Source organism: Lemur catta, chromosome 2 (genome assembly GCF_020740605.2).
Source record: "Lemur catta isolate mLemCat1 chromosome 2, mLemCat1.pri, whole genome shotgun sequence".
Classification (NCBI taxonomy): Eukaryota; Metazoa; Chordata; class Mammalia; order Primates; family Lemuridae; genus Lemur; species Lemur catta.
The window spans coordinates 139,518,961-139,540,973 of record NC_059129.1 but is presented as its reverse complement, the minus strand read 5'-3'; the positions used below and the strand labels follow the sequence as shown (position 1 = coordinate 139,540,973).

The 22,013-nt window shown below is 38.0% G+C and overlaps 1 protein-coding gene across 1 annotated transcript in view; it reads right to left on the bottom strand.

The window, feature by feature from the left end:
* The window catches only part of TULP4 (TUB like protein 4), a 210,022-nt gene that overhangs the window by 142,941 nt on the left and 45,068 nt on the right, over nucleotides 1-22,013 (bottom strand). The window contains 1 exon segment of the mRNA XM_045544642.1: nucleotides 10,618-12,841. Coding sequence (XP_045400598.1) covers nucleotides 10,618-10,869 — 252 coding nt within the window. The 5' untranslated portion in view covers nucleotides 10,870-12,841.

The following is a 22,013-nucleotide window of genomic DNA, read 5'->3' as shown; positions in this document are numbered from 1 at the left end:
AAGATGATGTTGAAGATGAAGCCCATAGCAGCAGACCATTCACATCGATTTGTGAGGAAAGAATCAATCTTGTCCGTGCCCTAATTGAAGAGGTTTGACAATTAATAGCAGAAATAATATCCAACACCACAGATATCTCAATTGATTTGGCTTACACAATTCTGAATGAAAAATTATAGTTGAGAAAATTTGCCAATGGATGGGTACCAAAACTGTTGCGTCCAGATCAGCTCCAGACAAGGGCAGAGCTTTCAATGGAAATTTTAAACAAGTAGGATCAAGATCCTGAAGCATTTCTTCAAAGGATTGTAACACGAGGTGAAACATGGCTTTACCAGTATGATCCTGAAGACAAAGCACAATCCAAGCAATGGCAACCAAGAGGTAGAAGTGATCTGGTCAAAGCAAAAGCAAACCAGTCAAAAGCAAACATCATGGCAACAGTTTTTGGACATGCTCAAAGAATTTTGCTTATTGACTTTCTGGAAGGCCAAAGAATGATAACATCTGCTTATCATCTGTTTTGAGAAAGTTAGCCAAAGCTTTAGCAGAAAAATGCCCAAGACAGCTTCACCAAAGAATCTTTCTCCACCAAGACAATGTTCCTGCTCATTCCTCTCATCAATCAAGGGCAATTTTGCAAGAGGTTTGATGGGAAATCATTAGGCATCCAGCTTACAGTCCTGATTTGGCTCCCTCAGACTTTTGTTTCCTAATCTTAAAAAAAAATATTTAAAGAGCACCCATTTTTCTTCAGTTAACAAAGTGAAAAAGACTATAATGACATGGTTAAATTCCTAGGACCCTCAGTTCTTCGGGGATGTACTAAATGGCTGGTATCATCACTTACAAAAGTGTCTTGACGTTAATGGAACTTATGTTGAGAAAATCAAGTTTATATTTTTTATCTTTTAATTCCATTTTTCCATAAACTTTTTGAAGTCTCCTCATACTTAAAGTCACAACACTACTAAGTGATAGAGCTAGGATTTAAATTGAACTCTCAACTTCTATGCTTCTCAACAGCAACTCTGGAAGTCTGAAGACAAAATTCTGAAGGAACCTACCTAGAAATCTATACTCAGGCAAACTATCAATCAAGAGTGAAGGTAGAATTAAGATAAATTTTTAGAAATACAAAGTCTTAAAATGTATGACTTACCAATTCTCTCTTAGGAAGATACGGGTGATTATGCTCCAACAAAAAGGAGTTAAACCAAGAAAGACAAAGACACAAGTCCAAAAAAACAGGTTCTCTGGCAAAAGCAAGGGGCAAATGGAATTCCCAAGGTGGTGATAAAAGGAAGTTTAGGAAGTCAGCTGGGCAGCAGGCCCACTGAGCAAGCAATCCAGGGAGCAGTAACAGGAGAAAGGATTCCCAGACGAAGATCTTAAAAACAGAACTGATAAACCATCAAAATGGTTTGAATGTGTGGAACTGTAATGAAGATGTAGGAAGATTTTGCAATAGATAAAGAAACTAAACACTAGGGAGAAAAGAGAACTTTTATCATAGTGGGAAAAAAGTTTGTACAAAAAAGGAAATATAATCTGGCTCATCTGTGAACAATAGTGACATAGTTAAAATAAGGTTAACACTGAGTAATAAATTACCCAATTATTGTGATAAAGCAATAATGAGATGACTAGGTAGTGGGACAAAGCTGGGTTGAGTGAATAAGAAGAAAGAGAATGAAATCTCCACCTACCAAAATGGCAATGAAGTTAACAGACAAAATTCTAAAACTGGTTCATCAAAAAGATGATAATATGAGCCTCTGGTGAGTAGCCAAGAGGTAGGTGGGAAGAAGACGTTAGTTAGAACATGTCTATTTTTCATTATTAGCATTTACCCATGTGTAAGTATTACCGTAAAAAAATTAAAATTAATCTACACTACTGAGCTTTGGTATAAAAATAGATAAGCCAGTTTAGGTGAAATGAAATTCTGACCTAAATACAAAGCAGTAATCCCATTTCTGCCTCTTTGATAGAAAAGTTCCTTGTTTGGAATGAGAATTTATAATACACATTTATAAGAGCTGTTTCTCAAATACCTTCACTCTATAATAATTGGCTACATTTAAGTAGTTAGGCTCATTCATACACTATCATAGTATTATGGTGACTGATGTTTAGATTATCAAGAAATATAGCCAATGCTATCAATTCTCAGTTATCTACATTGGCTGATAAATGCACTGAAACAAACAATAATTTTTACACTTGCATTTGATTCTTTTCAACACTTCTATTTGAATATGATAGTATTCTAATAGTTGGAACACAACCCAAACCAAAGGCATTACCTTCTTGCATCCCACAAGCATTTATTACTATTGTTTTTATCATGATGATTTATGTCTGGTCCCACCTGCCCATCCTGCTTTGCTACTACTCTCCAGCACTTTGCCAAACTCCTCCATATCCAAAACATACACCACAATCATTCACAACTCTGTTTCTCTGCCCATAATGATGCCTCTTCCCTTCATCTTTTTGAAGCAGTGTCTCATAGATGGAAAAACATACAGACATGAATTCAAATCCCAGGTCTGCCATCATCTAGCTCTGCAACCTGGGACAATTTCTGTAACATCTCTGAATCTCAGATTCTTCAACAGTATAGCAATGATAATAATACAAAGCTGTAGAGAGTGCCAAATAAAATAATGAAAATTTAAAAATGGGCATATATATATATATATGGCAACTGTCATCAGCAGTACCAACATCATTGACATGCAAACATTATCTGTCCTCTGATGCAGAGGTCACTGGGCAGGAACAATTCCTTTTTCATCACTGTAGAGCCAAAGCCCAGCAGCGTGTAGCCTAGCATGGGATTTTAAATGTTTTATGGAACCAAAATGAACTTCAAGGTCCAGCTCATACCCCAACTGCCCCAGGAAGCTTCACTGACCACTCTGGCCCATGGCACTTCATCCTCTGACCTGTTACAAAGCTCTGTAGATCAGCCTAGCACAATAGCTACCACCCATTTCTTCAGGCCTGGTCTAAAAAAAGAAGAAAGACTTGCCAGGAAAATGAAGTTAACTATGGCTATATTCAGGGAATGTAAAAATATATTTCTAAAATATCTACTTTACTTCATTCACAGACTGCTCCATTCTCCCAGCCTCACTATGAAGATTCTTTCATTCGGTTTTTCCCACTTACGAAATCTTTAATAATAAAGCTGGCAGATAAAAATGGAACATCCACCAAATTCTAGTAGGTACATGCTATTGGTTTAAATTTTTTTCCAGGATATAAAATTAGGTAAGTTGCCATTATACATTTCACTCAATACAGTAAGTTTATCTGCAAAGAGTACAGAAAGTCCTCATTTTAACATCATTGAGAGGTTCTTGGAAACTGTGACTTTAAGCGAAATGATAGACTGTATGCCATAGTAACTCTACTCTTATTTATATCACTTAGCCTATAGTAAAACTGGTTTCATTATACAGTTCATCGTTTTGCTTAAAGTCACAGTTTCCAAGAACTTACTGATGACATTAAGTGAGGACTTACCATATAGGAAAGGGGTTGTGATTTTACAATTCATATCTCAAATACTGCACAGTTTTGAAATCTGCTGGTCATATCACCAAAGCCACAAACATTCAACAATGTAGCCCTGAGCTTCTCATGCCCCTATTACCACCTGTAGGTGATCCTAACGATGGCTTTTTTCCACTGATTACACCCTCTCTGGATTCAATGTACCTAAGTGAGGGAGGCAGACCTCCTACAATTGAATACATAAAGCTAATACCTAGAAAGGAAACAAGACAGATATGGTCACTTAACATGCTAAGATATGCTCACATAAATAAAGAGAGATGGTTGCTTTACCTGAAGAGCCACATAAAGTGAGTTACTAATGCCAAAGTCACTAATGAATTATCTTTAACTCAGGTCATGAACACATGATTATATAACTTTTCACACTTGACTACAACCACACACTGAATACTTAAGTACAGAAACAGTCATATCTTAGCACCTGCATAAATCAAATTATTAAGGCAGCACCCTGGTTAAACCATCTACTATTGAAATTAATCAAAGTACAGAATGTTTGAATGGATAAAAATCCCCATTTCAAACCACAAACATTTCACAGTACAGTCAAAAGGTGCAAAGAACATCACTGCCTGTCCAACAAGGACGATTTGCTCCAGGGCAAGCACAGACCTATATAGGTCCTTGTCCTTGTCAGCCGGGCCCCTACAGCATTTTCCTGCAGATGCCTGGAACTCTGACGAGGTAAGTACAGTCACATGCTCAGGTCGGGGCTGGGGAACACGGTGACCTTCTTATCTCACAGAAGAGCGAGATGTTTCTCTGAAGTCTGAATGTGGCTTAACCTTCTTGCCTCCCTGACAAAAATACTATCTAAATTCTAACAATTTCTCAAGGCCCCACTCAAAGGTCATCTTCACCACAAAATCTCTGGTAAGCCTCTTCCTTAACTTCTTGAACAGCCGAAAACTTTCTTTCTGTACTGAAATGAAAAGCAAATGGTGGAAACTGAAGTACACACCCCTCACCTTCATTGCCAGACTGGAGATTCCATGAGGCGTGACCTGGGATTTCTCTTGCCCCACAGTGGGAAGCATGCACAGTGCCTAGCACACAATAGGCATGCAATAAACATCTGCTGAACACACATGTGTTTTCAAAACTAAACTGAAAAACAAAAGTCAAGAAACAGTTGCTGGCCTCATAAGTCAGAAAAGTAACAATTTCTAGGTACTCGGTAGTATCACAGGACTGGAAAGTAAGAAGATAGTTAAGTATGTAGGGTGTAAGGTACTCCAATATCTCATTTACATACACATGGCACTTCCACCATTTTCAAAGCCCTTTCAAAAACATACTACCCTCACAGATTCTCACAACTCTGAAAGAAGGAATTATTATTTCAATTTCACTATGAGTAAACTAATGAATTGAATGACTTGGACAGGACCATACTAGCTAGTAAAGTGGTAGAGATAGAACTTCTTGGAATTAAGATCTGGAAAAACAAGAACAGAAAGGGAAAAAGAACAGACTATCACTAAAGGAATAAAACAGCCCTCCATTACATACATCATTACAATACCAAAGTTGATAATAACAAATTACTAAAAGTCACTTCCTATGAAGAATGAATAAGGAAGATAAATGATTTGCAGTGAGTTGTTGCTAGCTTTAATCCAAATGAGCCAAATTTTCTCATTAGAATTAGTATATAGATTGTTAACTATGTTAAATGCTATATAAACGTTTGAAAATCAAATGTAGTTTTCAAAACATTATGCACAGTGATGCAACACAGAGGCTGGCTGAGCAGGCCACAGTGGCTCTGGGCCTTCTTGAAAGGAGGGGGAGCCAGAGGAAGGTACCAGGAGGGTCTTCAGCATCACCACTGAGCACAACATAAACCTACAATTCAACTGCAAGGGAAATCTTTCCAGTAATCTAGAAATTCCCATGCTTTTTGGAATTGTGACATGCGTCATATAGTGGTTTTAGGAGAGAGAAAAGATAACTAGAGTACCTCAGAAGTAAATTTTTTAGAATGTTGTAACAACCCTTAAGAAACACTTAAGAAATTATCTACATTGTTTAGCAGAGTCCTCCACAATGGCTAAGTGGTAGAGTTTAAGCCAAGCAACATATGAGGAGGCTTGAGTGAGGCATGGGTGAAGGGGAAGAACAGCGGGCCTGTTTCAGGTATGACTCTGAGGTCAGATACAGCAGGAGGTCTTGCTAATAAATGCAACTGGGGACAAGGGGAGCCCAGAGAGATTCCTGAACTTGACTGAAGGTGGCCGTCTACTGAAATGGAGAAGATAGAGGGTGGGACCAGCTTGGTGGCTGAAGGGGCAGGGGAAACGAGTTCTGTTCTGTCTGGGGGGCCTACAGTCCGAGAAGCCTCCTGATTGATGTCCAGTTTCGCATCTCATATATAAAGCTGGAGAAATGGAGTCTACAACTAGAGGGAGATGGCAGACAGGTACCAATTTGGGAGTCATCAGCATACAGGTGGGTTTAAAGCCAGCTTAGAGAGAGAATCTAGGAAGACATGCATGCCTGGCACCCTCTCACATTTAAAACACCGAGGAGGGTGGAGAGTAGAGGCCAGAAGAGTAACAGGAAACCCAGGAGAGCCTGGTGGCCTGGACAGTGAGAGAAGACAACATTTCGACCCTGCTGTGTTGCCGAGACATTGATGCAATAGAGACCTGAGGGTACAGCAATGTGAGGTCACTGGAAAGGCAACCACCTCAGTGGAGTGGCAGGGAAAGAAACCACGCTGAAGTGGGCTAAAGAGTTCAAGAAAATTTTTAAAAAGTGCGTGACATTCTAAACAATGGAAGTGAGGAAGTTAAGACAGAAAGTATAAACAGATTTTCCAGTAAGTTTACAGAACCATGCAGGCAGGTAAGCACAGTGAAGCATTATCTATCAGTGCAACCAGGTCAGTTTAGTGCAGAAAGAGGCAGGGGGAAATCAAATAAAACATCTCAGAGGAGCCATCACCGAATCCAACAATTCAGGCAAAATCACTGCCACAGCGACTTGTCCCTATAACGAAACTAATTCCAAACACACATGACTGCTTATCTGCTCTTAAGGCAATCCCCTTAAACAAAAATCAGTACTAACCTTGACTAATTTGCATGACGTCTATAAGAAATTGTTTTCTAGAAGAAAAAAATTCCCAAATTATTTTCTGAAATAATCTTCATTCTGGAACATAATAATCATTTTGCATGATGTACATGCCCACCTATTGAAGACTCTTTTAAAAGAAAAGACTCATCTTTATTGAATGATTGAACCACTGCCATACTTTACTGTAAAAGGGCAAATAAGAAAGAATCACTTCTGAACCACTCACAAAGATTCCTCCTTGGAATTTCAGTAGGTAAGCACACAACTATCCCTCTCCCACAACACTGCTATCAAAGGTTTCAGCAGAGATATTGGCAAAAGGATGTTTTCCTGCCTACAAAAGCCATGTAAAGTTAATTTAGGAAAAGTTGGTTTGGTCCATTACTTGTCTTTTGTGGCAGTGGTTCTTTTTTGTTTTGTTTTATGAAAAGTGCTTTCAGGGGGGCATATTTTGACCATCTGACTAGAATCATTAGCATATTTATCAAATGTGAAGCTATTTATTACAGGTTAAGAATTCCCCTACTATATGTTTCACTCTAGCAAATATACCTGACACCATTTTATTGCAAATTTCCAACAGCAGAACACATAAGAATAGCAAACTAGTCTAGAAGGCTAGACACAAATATTTATAACAGTATCTAATTTCAGATTCAGTTTATTCAACTGAATACATTTATAATTTAAAAAATGTTAAGAAATAACATTTGTTAAATACTATACAATATAAAACAATTTTACATATTTGCTGTAAATAAATTACCTTTCATTCAGTTTTTTTTCCTTTTTAATTCAATTGTGAGATTAGCAGATTACTAGATCTGACATCTACAATTTGGTTATGTTCTATGGCCAGAAATATAATGGAAATCTTGTAGCAACAGTTCTTTCAATAGAGTTCTTAAGGCATGTCTGGTGGGGACAAAGGAGTTTTTGCTCATTGTGCTAGAAGGGGAGTGAAGCCAAGGTAACTAAGCAACGGACAAAGATGAGTTAATGTTATTCTTCCTGGAAATGAAAAAATAAAAATAAAACCTTTGGTTTTCTTTCATGATTTCTTTAAATAAAGATACAAGTTCATAATCCCTGATTCAAAAATCCTTGCAGACAGATAAGTTTTAAAATTCAGAATTGTTTAAATTTTAGAAAAGTAATACAAGGCAGATCCTATTAATTATCCAACTTCCTCATAATAAAACATAAGTATTTCTGCAGATGAAGTGATGGGATGAAGACAACCAGTGGCTTCACATCTATTCAGGTCTTGTCATTCAAGCAACTATACAAAAACTTTCCATTTTCAGAGCCCTTAGATCTCACAATTGTAGATAAGCAATTGTGGAGTCGCATTTAACACAAGTTTTAAGAACATAAAGATAAGTTGAAGGAATCAACTTATCTGGAATCAAGTTCAACATTCTGGAATCAAGTTCAGCTCTTCTCCATACAAATTCCATTAATTTAGGCAAGCTGTTTAACATCTATAAGCCTGAGTTCTCTTATCTATAAAATGGAAATAATGATACCATCCCACGAGTTCGCTGTAAACCAGTGGAAATTAGGCTGGAAGATGCCTGATACCAAGTTGGGCACTGAGCAGTAGGATGACCAACCATCTCAGTTTGCCTGGAACTTCCTTGGTTTTAGCAATGACAGTGCCACATCCTGGGAAATCAGGACAGTTGGTCACTCTACTTGGCAGACACTCAATAAATGGAACATATTCTAATATGAAGAACAGAAATAACTAAAAGTAAAAACGCCAAGTGTAAAAATCATACAAAATAGTTTCAATAGTGAAACAGCCAGACCACTGTCTGTGTTGTAATTCTCTCTTTTGTGGTAGGAAGAATTCTAAAATCACATCCCCTGGTGTGCACACCCTGTGGAATCCCCTTCCTTGGAGTGGAGGTGAGCTTAGATTCCTCAGCAGAGCCCTTTTCAGAGATGGAAAGTCAGAAAGTTTTTGAAGCTACAGCAGATGCTCTCCTGCTGGCCTTGAAGAAGCAAACTACATGCTGTGAATAGAGCCACACAGCAGGGAGTGGTGAAGGCCTCTAGGGCTCAAGGGCCTCAGTCCTACAACCCTAAGGAACTGATTTCTGCCAACAACCTGAATGAGCCTGGAAGAGGGGCTGAGCCTCAGAGGAGCTCACAGTCTCAGCTGGCACCACATTTCCCAACCTTGAGCAGAAGCCCCAGATACACCCTACCAGGAACAGAACTGTGAGACCAGAAATGGGTGATGTTTTAAGCCACCAAAGTCTTTGCTAACTTGTTACATACCAACAAAAAATATCCTTTAAGAGAATATTGACTTCATGAGTATAGACATATATGTATGTATGTGTGTCTGTATGTATATACCCTTTGTATTATGTTTAGAAGCATTTGTAAAATAATTTCTTGCATAAAACCACTGCTTTTGAAATTTAAAAAAGTTCAAATTCAAAAGAAATTTCTTAGTAAATTAAACTCCGGCTGGAAAAAAGAATCTCAAAATACTCCTGGCTTTATAAGTGAAACTTTCATACATTGACAGAGGTGTATAAAATGGAGCCACAACTTTGGAAAACTGGCAATTTCTACTAATCCTAAATGCATGGCAACACTGTGACTTAGAAATTTCACCTTATGCACATGTAGGAGGTCCACACAAAGACATGCACACCAGTGTTCACAGCAGCATTAGTCATAATAGCCAACAACTGGCAGCAATCCAAAAGCCCATAAACAGGAGAATAAAAAAACTGCGGCATCTTCCCTCAATGGAAAACTAACATCAATTAAAACGAACAAACTAATAGTATGCAGAGGCCTCATGAGTGGGATTAGTGAGTGCCCTCATAAGAGGACACAGAGAGACACTTGTGCTCAAGGAGAAGTCATCGTATGCAATACAAAAGACGGCCTTTACCAGAACCCTACCATGCTGGCACCCTAATCTCGGACTTTCAGCCTCAGAACTGTGAGAAATAAATTTCTATTGTTTATAAGCCACCCAGTTCATGGCATCTTTTTTTTATAACAACCCAAATGAACTAAGACATATGCTTCAAAAATATTCCTCCTCCTTTACAATAGCTATTCAATTACCATATAATGACATTTTAAGGTGCCTGAAAAAGTCATGGATTCCTCATAAGGAAACACCAAATAAGCCACTAAACAGTGAAACATGAATACTGTCAAGTACTATACAAGTATACCTCTGCAAGAAATTATCAACCATGCTCTTCCTTTAAACACAGTGCCTAACACGCATTATTCAATACATGTTGGTTGAATGAATTTCATAGATAATGCCACTGTTCATGGTTTAGAAGCTCAGAGAAATCTATATGTACAAATACACAGCCTAATAACCTCAATATAATATACCCTACAGATGTGAAAAACTATAGCTCTTGTCAATTGACTTCTTTCACTTCCAAGTACAAGAAATACAAGCCAGGTGTTAAAATATCACCGAAGAAACGCAGATGTTAACTGTGCAAGGGGAAGTGGGCACCATCTTCATTTTTCACGCTGTCAGTCTTACATGGAGCAGGGGCAGCTCTTTGCCATGGAGACTTGGAGCATGACAGGTTAGGTACAATCGTCTATTCCAACTCCCCACTCTGGTCTGAAAGCACCCTGGCCTCCCTACTGCTGGGCATCATCCCACTGCCTGGCCCCATCCAGAGAGGCAGCGGCAACAGGAAGAGGAGAGCAGGGGTGGGGGGGAAATGACCCACTCAGGGAGGGACAGGCCCTCCCTGAACTGCGTCTGCCTTAGCATCTTTTCACTGGAGCACAGGAGACAGAACTCATGGCATGAAAGTCTCACTTAGCAGTAGGTCTAAGAAACCGAAGCAAAGGAAGTTTCAAGTCCATGGGGGGGCTCAGAAAGACCACCGGAAGTGGCCAGACAAAAAGTGAAATAAAACCACAGCTCACCTCACTATTGTGGCCCCTCAGGTTGAAGTTTATCCTCTGTGGAGTACTCCTGTCCCTGCGGCAGTGGCTGGAGGTGAAAGTCACCCCGACCACTCCGCGCCCATTGCCCGTGGCCAGCCAGCCTTCCTCGTAGTAGCGCCTCCTGCACACTGGTTTCTCCTTCTCGCTCTTGGGGACGCGCCCTTTCCAGGACAGGCAGAGGATGTTGGAGTCGCTGCAAAGCACAGGCCCATGTTCCACCGCTGCATACATACTTTTTTTCAATGAACTGTTTTACTTAAAAAGTAATGCTCAATGCTGAGAAATTTAAACCAATTTCTTTCATTGGTTTATTTATTTTTGTGGTTGGCTTGCGTTGCTTTTTTCCCCCTTTAATTAAGACTGACCTGAATCTAATTAGAAGGTCAGTGTTTTATAAAGATCCACCAAATGCATAGTGAAAAAATTCCTCTATAAAAGATGGATGGCAGTCTGCTAAGAAAAGGTAATGCTTAAAAAAATGGGGTCCATTTTTATTTTCAAGTCCTTAGAGGAAGAACATGCTGATCCTTTGGAGAAAGAGCATCGTTAGTAAGTGGTGATCAAGAAACAGTTTTCTTCTTTTTATTCAACTTGGTTATTCTCATTCAGCCTGAGATTCCAGTTTAGTGTAGTATGATTCCAGAGACAAAGAGTTGCAAATACATATATTTCAAGTAACTTAAGGCTTTAAGAATCCCTCTAGCTGGAATTTCTTCCTCAGAAGTTCGGATGCAGAAACAGAACACACAAGATTATCTTTCTTTTGAAGCCACCCTCTAATATGTTTTCTGAACTAGACAAAGTTCTGCTGCTAAAGCTGAAAAAGATTGCATAAAGGGAAAAAAAGGCACACAAACCGTGCAAAACAGATCAGAGTTTGTGCAGACAACAGTCCAAATTTTAGGAAGAAAAAAAGACTCTTTCTCTGCTGTTCAGAACCAGAAGCACCCCACCTCAAAGCTTGGCCCTGTGTCCCTGGGGAACGCAGGGCTCCATCGGACCACTCCTCCGCCGGCTGAAGCACCCCTCAGTGCCATAGAGGCTAGAAAGAAAGCCCCTTCACTCAACAGAGGCAGGATGTTCTGATGCTCTTAAAGTGTCCCAGCATTTGCCTTGGGTGAGTCCTAAAGCCTCTTGCTGACAAAACAGAGCCACGCTCCAGGTTTCTGTTTCTTCCGCCTGCCTCCTTTCTCACTCCCCTAATTATTTTTCCTCTTTTCTGTCCTAAAGATCAGTATTTTTCCATCTTGATGAAAAAAACTAATCTCAGAATTAAGTCCATCAAGTAATCTTTCTCTCACAGGCAAGTCTTCTTGGACTCAACAGGGAAGATAATCTCTTGAAACAAAAACACAAGCCAGAGTCGGATTCTCCCCTCACTATTTCCCTGGAGAGTGATCATGTGTTGCTGGTGGGTGCTTTCCTGTGTGCACAGAGACCGTCTCCAAACACCACACCTGTAGTCCAGGGGAAAGGAAGCTTTGCTTGGATTTTCCTTGATATTTATTTTGTAATCATCTGTTTCAATTGCTCTTTTAAGATACTATCCTATAGATGCAGGAGAGGAAATGGGAAATAATAAATTAAAATTTCTTAAATACAGTTAACTAAAATAAGCAAAGGAATCAGTTCATTGTTCAAACTTGTCCATCAGACCTGAACTTGCTTTCCTCCAGCCATAACCACCATAAGAGTTACTTTTCAGTCCAGAATTTTAAAGTCTGTCCAATCACCAAACCAACTGAAAAACAAAAGTGCAGAAAGCACTGCACGATCCCACTGCAATGTTTCAAATCACGCTTCTTTCTTAGTCACCTTCTCACTTCGTTCCTTCTTTAAACTGGAGAGGTATTTTTGAGGCTTAATCTGTGCAAATTTTTTTTCTTCTTTTTGCAGACTTTCTTTACCCGTGAAGACCATATGGAAAACTGGCCACAAGTGATGTATTTTTCTCCCTAGGCTCCTGAGCCCAGTGGTGTCGAGTTGCTCAATGTGATTCTTAAATTAATTTTCATCAGTTGTAAAACTCTCAAGTGTACACAAGAATGAGCCTGTCTTCCCGTGTAAATGTGTATGTATAGAAAGAAGGTTTTAAATATACATAGACACACATTCTTCAACTGGCACGAGAAGCATCTGTTTGCCTAGTCACTTCAGGAACCATCAGATTATTCACGGCTAGAAGGCCCTGGAGTCTTAAAATCTGTAAAACAAAAAAGGATATAAAATAAAAGAACTTTAAAATACTGAAGAATGAAAGTTCTGACAGAATAATTGCTGAAATTGCATCTGGACACCCATCTTTACACTTAATATCTATCAAATGGAGTTATTGACTGCACTGATTGATAAAATTCAATAGTAAAAGGATACACCTTACCAACTTCAAGACAACACAACACAGGGGTTTGACTGCGCTGTACCACTGAATTAAATTTGTCAGTGGCTGGGCATATCTGAATGAATGCAATTATTACTGCCATTCTTTTGCACCACACTGTCCTTTCTAAGACTCGGGGCCCCGAGTGTGCAACTTTACCCCTCCAGAGGCCAGTGTCACTGTTTAAGCAGACATCCTCAAAAAGGAGACTAAAGAGGCTCAGGCAAGTTATTTGGACTGATTTTCTTCACTATCAGTAAAAGATATTCCCTGAGACACAAAGCAGCAAGGGCCTTTAAAACCTCTCTGTCCCTGGTTACCGGTAGGTCACAGAGCAAAGCATAGCTGTTTTCTTGGCTTTAAGTTGTCTATTAGCAATACAGTCCTAGAGAATCTATCTCTAGCAAATCCATCCTGTATTCATTCCTACTGCCTGAAGTCCAGGCCACATCACATCCTCTACAAACACTGAAAGACTCTGTCCCTAACTTCTCCATCTCACTTCCAGAAGGCACTCAGAGCAACCTTTCTGAAATTAAACAGTGATTCTCTAAGTCCCCGGAAGGCTAGCTGAAAGAGAGCCCAGCCGGAGCCCAGAGTACCGGACACTGCAGGGCTAGGGCAGGGCCCAGGTGTTTGCATTTCTAATAAGTTCCCATGAGATGTTAATGCTACTGGTCAGGGGACCAGGCTTTGAGAACCACTGGCCTATGGCATCAAGTCCCAGCAAGACCCTAATATGAAAACTACTTTCCTAGCAATACTAAGACATTATTTGCCTTCTTCTCTGTGTTAACATTTGTATCAATGGTACAAAAGAAACAGTGGGTTAAACTGCCAGCTCTTTACCAGGACTCAAGGTAAGGGTACCTATTACCAGTAGTCATGGATTTAAAAAAAAAAAAAGCCAGCTTCATTTAAGAATATGTCCTTAATATAGCTGTAAAAATTATTAATTTATTAAATATTGACCCTGAGTATATGGCTTTTTAATATTCTGTGTGCTATAATAGTAAGTACACAGAAAGTACTCCTGCTGACTACTAAAGTACCATGTTAACCCTGAGAAGAAGCGCTTGTGCTATATAGTTTAAACTGTAAAATGAACTACTTGCTTTTTTCATGGAACACCACGTTTACTGGAAAAAAATAAATGATAAATTATGGTTATTCTGGCTTGGGTACTTGGCAGATGTTTTCTCGAACATGAACAAAGTAAGCTGGTCACTTTAAGGAAAACAACTGACAGTATTTGTTGTCAATGATAAAATCTGAGCTTTTAAGTTAAAACTAGAATTTTGGAAAACCAGCATCTGTCACTATGAGCTTGAGTAGCTCCCCAGAACTTAAAGACATTCCTCATGCAACTAGGGGTGATATTAATAAATGTGAATTTTGATTTTGTATTTCATATTTCATTGTGTGTCAATATCTGGAAGATTCACATACTTGGTGAACCAAAATGTTTCCAAATGGCCAATGATTATACAAATTTTACTTCAGTAAAACATTCATTTGAGGTACAAGAAAGACAAATGGATTTTAATGTAACCAAGTATGAAAAATTCATATTTCAAATTTTATATTGCAACTAACCTTTAAACTCAAAAACTACCACATGTTGAGTTTTGGTGTAGTATCAAAGAAAAATATCAGTGATTACCTGGAAAGACTATTAAAATACTCCTTCCTTTTCCAATTACATATCTGTATGAGGCAGAATTTTCTTTATACACTTCAACAAAAACAACAGATTGCAACAGACTAAATGCAGAAGGAAATATGAGAATCTAGCAATCTTTTAGTAAGTCAGACATTAAAAATAATTGCCAAAATGTAAAATAATACACTCTTTTTAGTAAATTTTGTAGTTTTACAAAAAACTATTTTGAAAAAAAAAGTATTACTTATAACATTTAATGCGTTTATTTTTAAGTGAATTAGGGAATATTTTTAAATTTCCCAATTTTAATTTTAATATGGTAAATATCAATAAGATACTTCAATTAACAAAAGCTCTTTGAATCTTCAATAATTTTTAAGAGTATAAATGGGTTCTGAGACCAAAAAAGTTTGAAAACCAATGAATTACACTAACTCTCTAAAATGTAAATCTTAAATACCTATTATAGTAAGGTATACAGGATAAATTTTCATAGTAAAAGCACAAAGTGTTTCATTGTATATATGTTGTTATGGTTTTTAACCAAAATTTAAAAATATTTTTAAAATTATAAAGCACCATATATGCTAGACAAATACAGCAGTTATTTTAAGAAAAAATGGCATGCTACTCTATGTCTAACAGATACAAAAATCTAACAACAAAAAAGAACAATCACAGCATCCCAATTACTAAAAGACTGGTGCCAATTTTAGTGCTACCACTAATAGAAATGGGTAATGTTGGAGACTTCAATTCCCTTCTTTCTGCCTTGTTTTCTCATGAGCATGGGAAAATGAGGATGGTAACTGATTAACCAGTTTCTAAGGGATAAGAGTGTCAAAATCAACACTAGTAAGGGGACGCATTTGTATAAAATGATTAAAATCTACCCAATTGAAAGCAGAAACTTGAACAGATATTGTACACCAGTGTTCACAGCAGCATGATTCATAGTAGCCAAAAGGTGGAAACAACCCAAATGCCATCAATGGATGAATCGGTAAACAAAATGTGGTGTGTGTATGTATATATGCATATGTGTGTTTGTGTATATACGCACACACACACAATGGAATATTAATGTTATTTGACCTTAAAGAAAATTCTTATACACGCTACCATATAGATGAACTTTAAGGACACCATGCCAAATGAAACAAGCCAGTCACAAAAAGACAAATACTGTATGATACCACTGATATGAAGGATGTAGGATAGTCAGATTCAGAGAGATGGTAAATAGAAGGGCAGGTGCCAAGGGGATGAGGGGAAGGAAGAACAGGGAGTTAGTGTTTAAGGGGCATACAGTTTCAGTATTGCAAGATGAGGAGTTTTGGAGGCAGATGGTTACAAAACAACATGAATGTACTTTAATGCCACTGAATTATAAATGTAAATTATTGTAAATTTGACATGTATATTTCACTTTACTTTTTAAAACTCAAATTTTTTAAAAAGCAACTATTCATATAAAGTCTTTCCATAGCAGATGAAAGTAAACACTCCTCAGCTGGTCATTCTGATGTTTCTACCCTGAACACTGGGCAGGCCCACGGGCAATCCTGGAGTTCTTCGCCGGGAATAAGCAACGCTGACCTCTGTGGTCTGGCCCAAACCTCCTTCTGGCAATCACAGTTTACTTTCAGAACATTCCTATAAATCCATGAAAAATCCATTCCTGCTTTTAGGAGATTTCAGTCTTAAACCAAACAATACATGTGCCTGATCTTATTAATCACCTGACAGGAGCCTAGCAGCCAAGAATTAAGCTTGTAAGATGCTTCCACTCTCCCTGCTATCCAGTTCTAATGGCAAATCAGGAGCCCCAGAATTTGGGAAAGTACAGCTTAGAGACAGAATGGTACAAAGTTGAGAAAGGAAAATCCTACAGGTATTATAGACATTCCTGAGTTAATCAATCAACAAACCTTAACTGAACATCTATTAAATGAAAAGCCCCTGTGCTGTGTTCTCTGCCTCTCTTGTCCCCAGTTAGATACTCTACACTTCCTAACTTGAGTTATTTTCACTACAGTTTCTTTTGTGTTATCCGATTTCTATTTTCCGGCAACACGGATAAAATTTACTAACGGGTGGGGAGGTAAAAATGCATTTTTGGTTTGTTTTGCTTTTTAAATCATTTGAATTACTATTAGAGATCAGAAATAAATTAGGGAGGATATTTTCCATTTATATAATTTTGACAGAAATACAATCATTAAAAGTTGTAAGAATGCAAACACTCTGAAAAATTTATAATTACTCTTTAATGTATATGTGTGACATATCCTTCTACATGTATATCTCACAGCGAATAAGTTTTTTTTTAATTTAAGAATTCTTTCATAAACAGGTTTAACAAGCTGTGAACTACATTAGGCATCAGTCCTCTGGGATTTTTAGAAAAGTTATAATTATTAAGAAAGTTTTTTTTTTTTTAAATTATTGTAACCAACCTTAGTGAGTACTCTCCCAACTTAGAAAATGCCAATAAGGCATCAAAGATGCTATTTTAATTCTTAAGCTGAGGTCTCTACAAAGAAAACACATATTAACAGTAATGAATGAAAATAAGAGAAAATTTCAAATAAAGTCCTATTTCTTTCTAAAGGATAAAAATTTAAGACAGTGGTTAAAAAGAAGAGTGAGATAGGATGCAAAAGTGCTAAAGCAGGTTTGGGGGGAAAATATATAGATGTTAGATGAATGCAAAGCAGGGGGGTAAAAACACAGTAACAATTTTTCAATAAAATACTCAAAGACTCTAAAGTTTAAGCTTTTGACTACAGGTTTGTTTGGGGGTTGGGGAAAAGAAAGGGAGGGACAATTTCCTGTTTGGTGATTGAAATTAAACACATTCCAGTTTCTCCTCCAGGGATGCTGACTCTGCTGCCTTGGGGGCCTGTTGAAGTATGTTCACAGCTCTACCACCTGGGAAAGGGCTGGGGGCCCCCTCTCCACACCCAGGCCTCCCTGGCTGCCCCTTTCCACAGATGGCAACACGTCCTGAACTCTGCATTTCTTTTTAAGTAAAGTAACTATAATGACCTGCCTCTAATCACAGTCACTCCTTTCCTTCGGGAATTTTCCAGAACCCACAAATACCCACTGAGTACAAGGCAGTTCTAACTGTTTCCTAATTAGTTTCAATAGCTGCCTAGAGGCTACTTTAAATTTGCTTTCAAAGACTGTCTTTTAAGGCAGGAATACTCTTAGCAATCACTTGTTCTGTGACTACCTAGGAACACAAGGAAACACAGACATGAAAAACTGTAACACCACTGCAAAGATAATGGAGTTTAATAAGGACTTTACATATTTATTGTGTTGCCATTCTCCACCTCTTAATTCTCAAAACATGCTAGTGAGATAATAATGTATTTAGGATTAATGTTTAACATATTTAAATATATGTATAGCTAGACTTATTCAAAAGATGCATTAGTATCAAATCATCTTCCCATTGACTTACACTGTAACTTTTAGAGATGCAGTCCATAGAAAGCTCTGTCTTATTCAAAATACCACCAGCTCCTTTAGACACAGCACATGGAAGGACAGAGCATGTGAGCAGACTTGCATGGCAAGGGTCTTTTCTGTTTGTGGTAGAGCTATTTTCTCTATTTAATTAATCATCCCTACTAAACCATAAACTCCTAAACAGAGATTATGTTTTACTCCAATTTTTATACCATCTGCAATTCCCACCAATACCCTGTATTTCATTAAGTGTTCAATAAGCCACTGAGTATGGCACAGTGCCTCAAACAGTTTTTTAAGGAAGTAGGAAACAAATACAAACTGAATGAGTTTCTCCATATGAGACCCAGGTCAACACCAACCACTCGGAGCCTGGGTCTCCTGGAAGCCCAAGGCTGATGAGCACTACAGCCATGTGCATAGAGAATGTAAGAGAAAAGGCCGTGGGTCCACTGCCATGTTCAGAGAACCACTGAGAGGTATTACATCTTCAGGGCAAGTTACTCCCTATTCATTTTCTGTGCCTCATTTCAACAGCCAGTTCTAAGAACATGAACATCTAATTATCTGTACAGAGAAAGAAGGGAATGCAACTTACAAGACAAACAGCTTGTTTAGTAGTTTAAAAGAAAGTGGGAGTTAGATACTTCTTAGAGCGAATCTATGCCTGAAACTTGATGTTAAAATACTGTGGTACCATATTGGGGCTCACTAGTATCGAAAGTCAGGTGTCTTCATTAAAAAAGGACATTTATCAAAGTGACAAAGACTGAAAGAAATGATAATAACTAGTGTCACATAGGGTGCAGAGAAATGAGAAAGCAACTTGGTGATGTAATTCAAAAGACTTGAAATGCTGCAAATCTTTTGATTCATGAATTCTACTTCCAGAAATGTATCATAAGGAAATAATCTTGCATTGTGCAAAGACTTAGCTACAAGGATTTCAACCACAGCATTTTTATAAGGGAAAAATATGAAATAATCCATATGTACAAAATGGGATATTGGTTCAATAATGTTGATAAAGACATAAAACAGAATACTAATCCACTAAAAATTATATGGTAAAAGACTGTGAAACAACATGAAATGATGTTCTCAGTAACTTAAGTAAAAAGTGAAATTAAGACAGGCGCAGTGGCTGACACCTGTAATCCTAGCACTCTAGGCGGCCTAGGTAGGAGGATCACTTGAGGTCAGGAGTTTGAGACCAGCCTGAGCAAGAGCGAGACCCCCAACTTTGCAAAAATTAGCTGGGTGTGGTGGCGTACGCTTGTAGTCCCAGCTACTGAGGAGGCTGAGCCAGGAAGATCACTTGAACCCAAGAGTTTGAGGTTGCAGTCAGTTATGATGATGCCACTGCACTCTAGCCAGGGCAACAGAACAAGACTCTGTCTCAAAAACAAAACAAAACAAACAAAAACAGTGAAATTACATGTTACGCTTCCAGGATGCTCAGAAGGACCTGCCCACTGCTACATCTTGGGTAAATTACAACAAACATAATCACATACACACAAACATAAGAGAAAGTCAGGGTTATCCAGGGGGCAAATGCAGATACAGTAGAAGCACTGGAATCAGAATTCGGGTGACTAATCATCACAGTTTGCCAGAACTGTCCCAGTGTTAGCACTGAAGGTAGCACATCGCAGGAAGCCCCTCAGTTCTGGACAAACCTGATTGGTCACTCTATCAGACAACCAAACTTTGGTCCAACCACTAGTGGGAAGACTGAACCTGAATCACCTACATCCAGCAAGACCCACAGGCTAAAGCTGTCTCAGGATTCTAGCACCCTTTGGTTGTAGCTTAGAGCGAGTGCAAATCTTACGTGCATGTAAACATTCCCAATTTAGGTAGGACCTAAAGATTCCCACAGAGAAGATTTAACCAAAAATCTGCTCACAATCAAAAATTTGAAAACACACAAAATAAGTCACCACAAGTTCTACGTAGAAACAACATAACTTAGATCCCCAAACCTTTGGAAATTGGAATGAACATAAACAGAATTTAAAATAATTAGGTTAGATATGTTTTAAGGAATTAGAAAGCAAGACACTATCTAAAATGATCAGGGAGAACCAAATAAAATTTTAAAATGGAAAATCTAATTACTGAAATAAAATGCAGTATATGATTGAGACATCAGCTAAAAAAAGAATTAATGGACTGGATCTAATAGCTTAAGAAATTACCCAGCAATTTTTTTGTAGCACAGAGGGAGAAAGCGATAGAAATATAAACAAGAGATTAAGGGAAATGGAAGACAGATTAAGGAGGACAGATCTAACTGGAATTCCAGAAGGACAGAACAGAGAAAATGGAGACAAAATATCATAAGACATAATAACTGAGAATTTGCCAGAACTGATGAAAAATGCAGATACAAGAAGCACAGTATACACCGAGCAGGATAAATAAAAAAGAAAGTCACAACGGGCACATTTAGTACAACTGCACAATAAAAACACAAGGAGAGGAGTTCAGAAGCAGCCAAAAAGAGAAGGCAGGCCCTTACAAAGGAAAGACAGATACCACAACAGCAGCACTGGCCACCAGAAATCAATGAAATAATATTTTCAAAGCATGGAGAAGAAATACAGTATTCTGAACATATAACACAGAAAAACTGTCTAAGAATTAGAATGAAATAAAATTTTTAAAGGAACAAAAGCTGTATTTTAAGGCCGAGTGACCTCACAATTTAACTCCTAAAGAATATTCTTCAGGTAAAAGGAAAATGACTCAGAAGGAGGGTCAAAGATAGAAGAAGAAAAGATGAAAAAAGAAACTGTTAAACATGTAGGTAAAATTAATGTTCAAAAAAGAGTAACAACAACAGCAGTAACAGCAGACTCTTACATAATATATAAATCTTATTAATTGCTAGATACAGCTCTAAATGTTTTATAGGTACAGCATTTCTTATTTTAAAGCCTTAACCTTATGAGAAAGGTCCTTTTATTGTCCATATTTTACAGATAAGGAAACTGAGGCACAGAAAAGTTAAATGCCTTGCCCAGCAATGCTCATCTAGTAGGTGGCAGAGCTGGGATTCATATCAGGCTGCCAGTTTCTAATACCTGTGCTTAACAATAACCACTAGGCTATGTCTGTTGGGGTGGGGGGACAGAAAACTGAAAAAATAGACAATTTGATCAAAAGAAGAATGATCAGAGCCAAAGTCCTCTAAGGCCTTTATTTGTTTCAGAAGGGTGATTAAAATACTCATTAACTTTATACTTGATTATGCTAGGTAAGCATGATAAAATTTAAAGGGCAATCACTAAAAGACTTGAAACAAAGTATACAACTTCCAAATTGCTGGAGAGGGAAAAACAGAATGCACGCGGGAGGGACTCAAATCAATTCCCTAGAATGAGAAAAAAGAGACAAAAGGCAGAATAAATGAGAACAAAAAAGCTTCTGCACAGCAAAAGAAATATGCAACAAAGTGAAGAGACAACCCATGGGATGGAAGAAAGTATTTGTAAACTATTCATCCTGCAAGGGATTAATAACCAGAATAGATAAGGAATTCAAACAACTCACTAGCAAAAGACAATCTGATTAAAAAATAAGTAAAAGATCTGAATGTCTACACATTTCTCAAAAGAACACATACAAATGGCCAAGAAACATATGAAAAAATGCTCAACATCACTAATCATCAGGGAAACACAAATCAGACCACAAATTGATAACATCTCACCTGCGTTAAAATGACTACTATCTAAAAGTCAGAAAATTAACAGATGCAGAGAAAAAGGAACACTAGTACACTCTTGGTGGAAACGTAAATTAGTACAGCCACTGCAAAAAACAGTTTGGAGTGGTTTC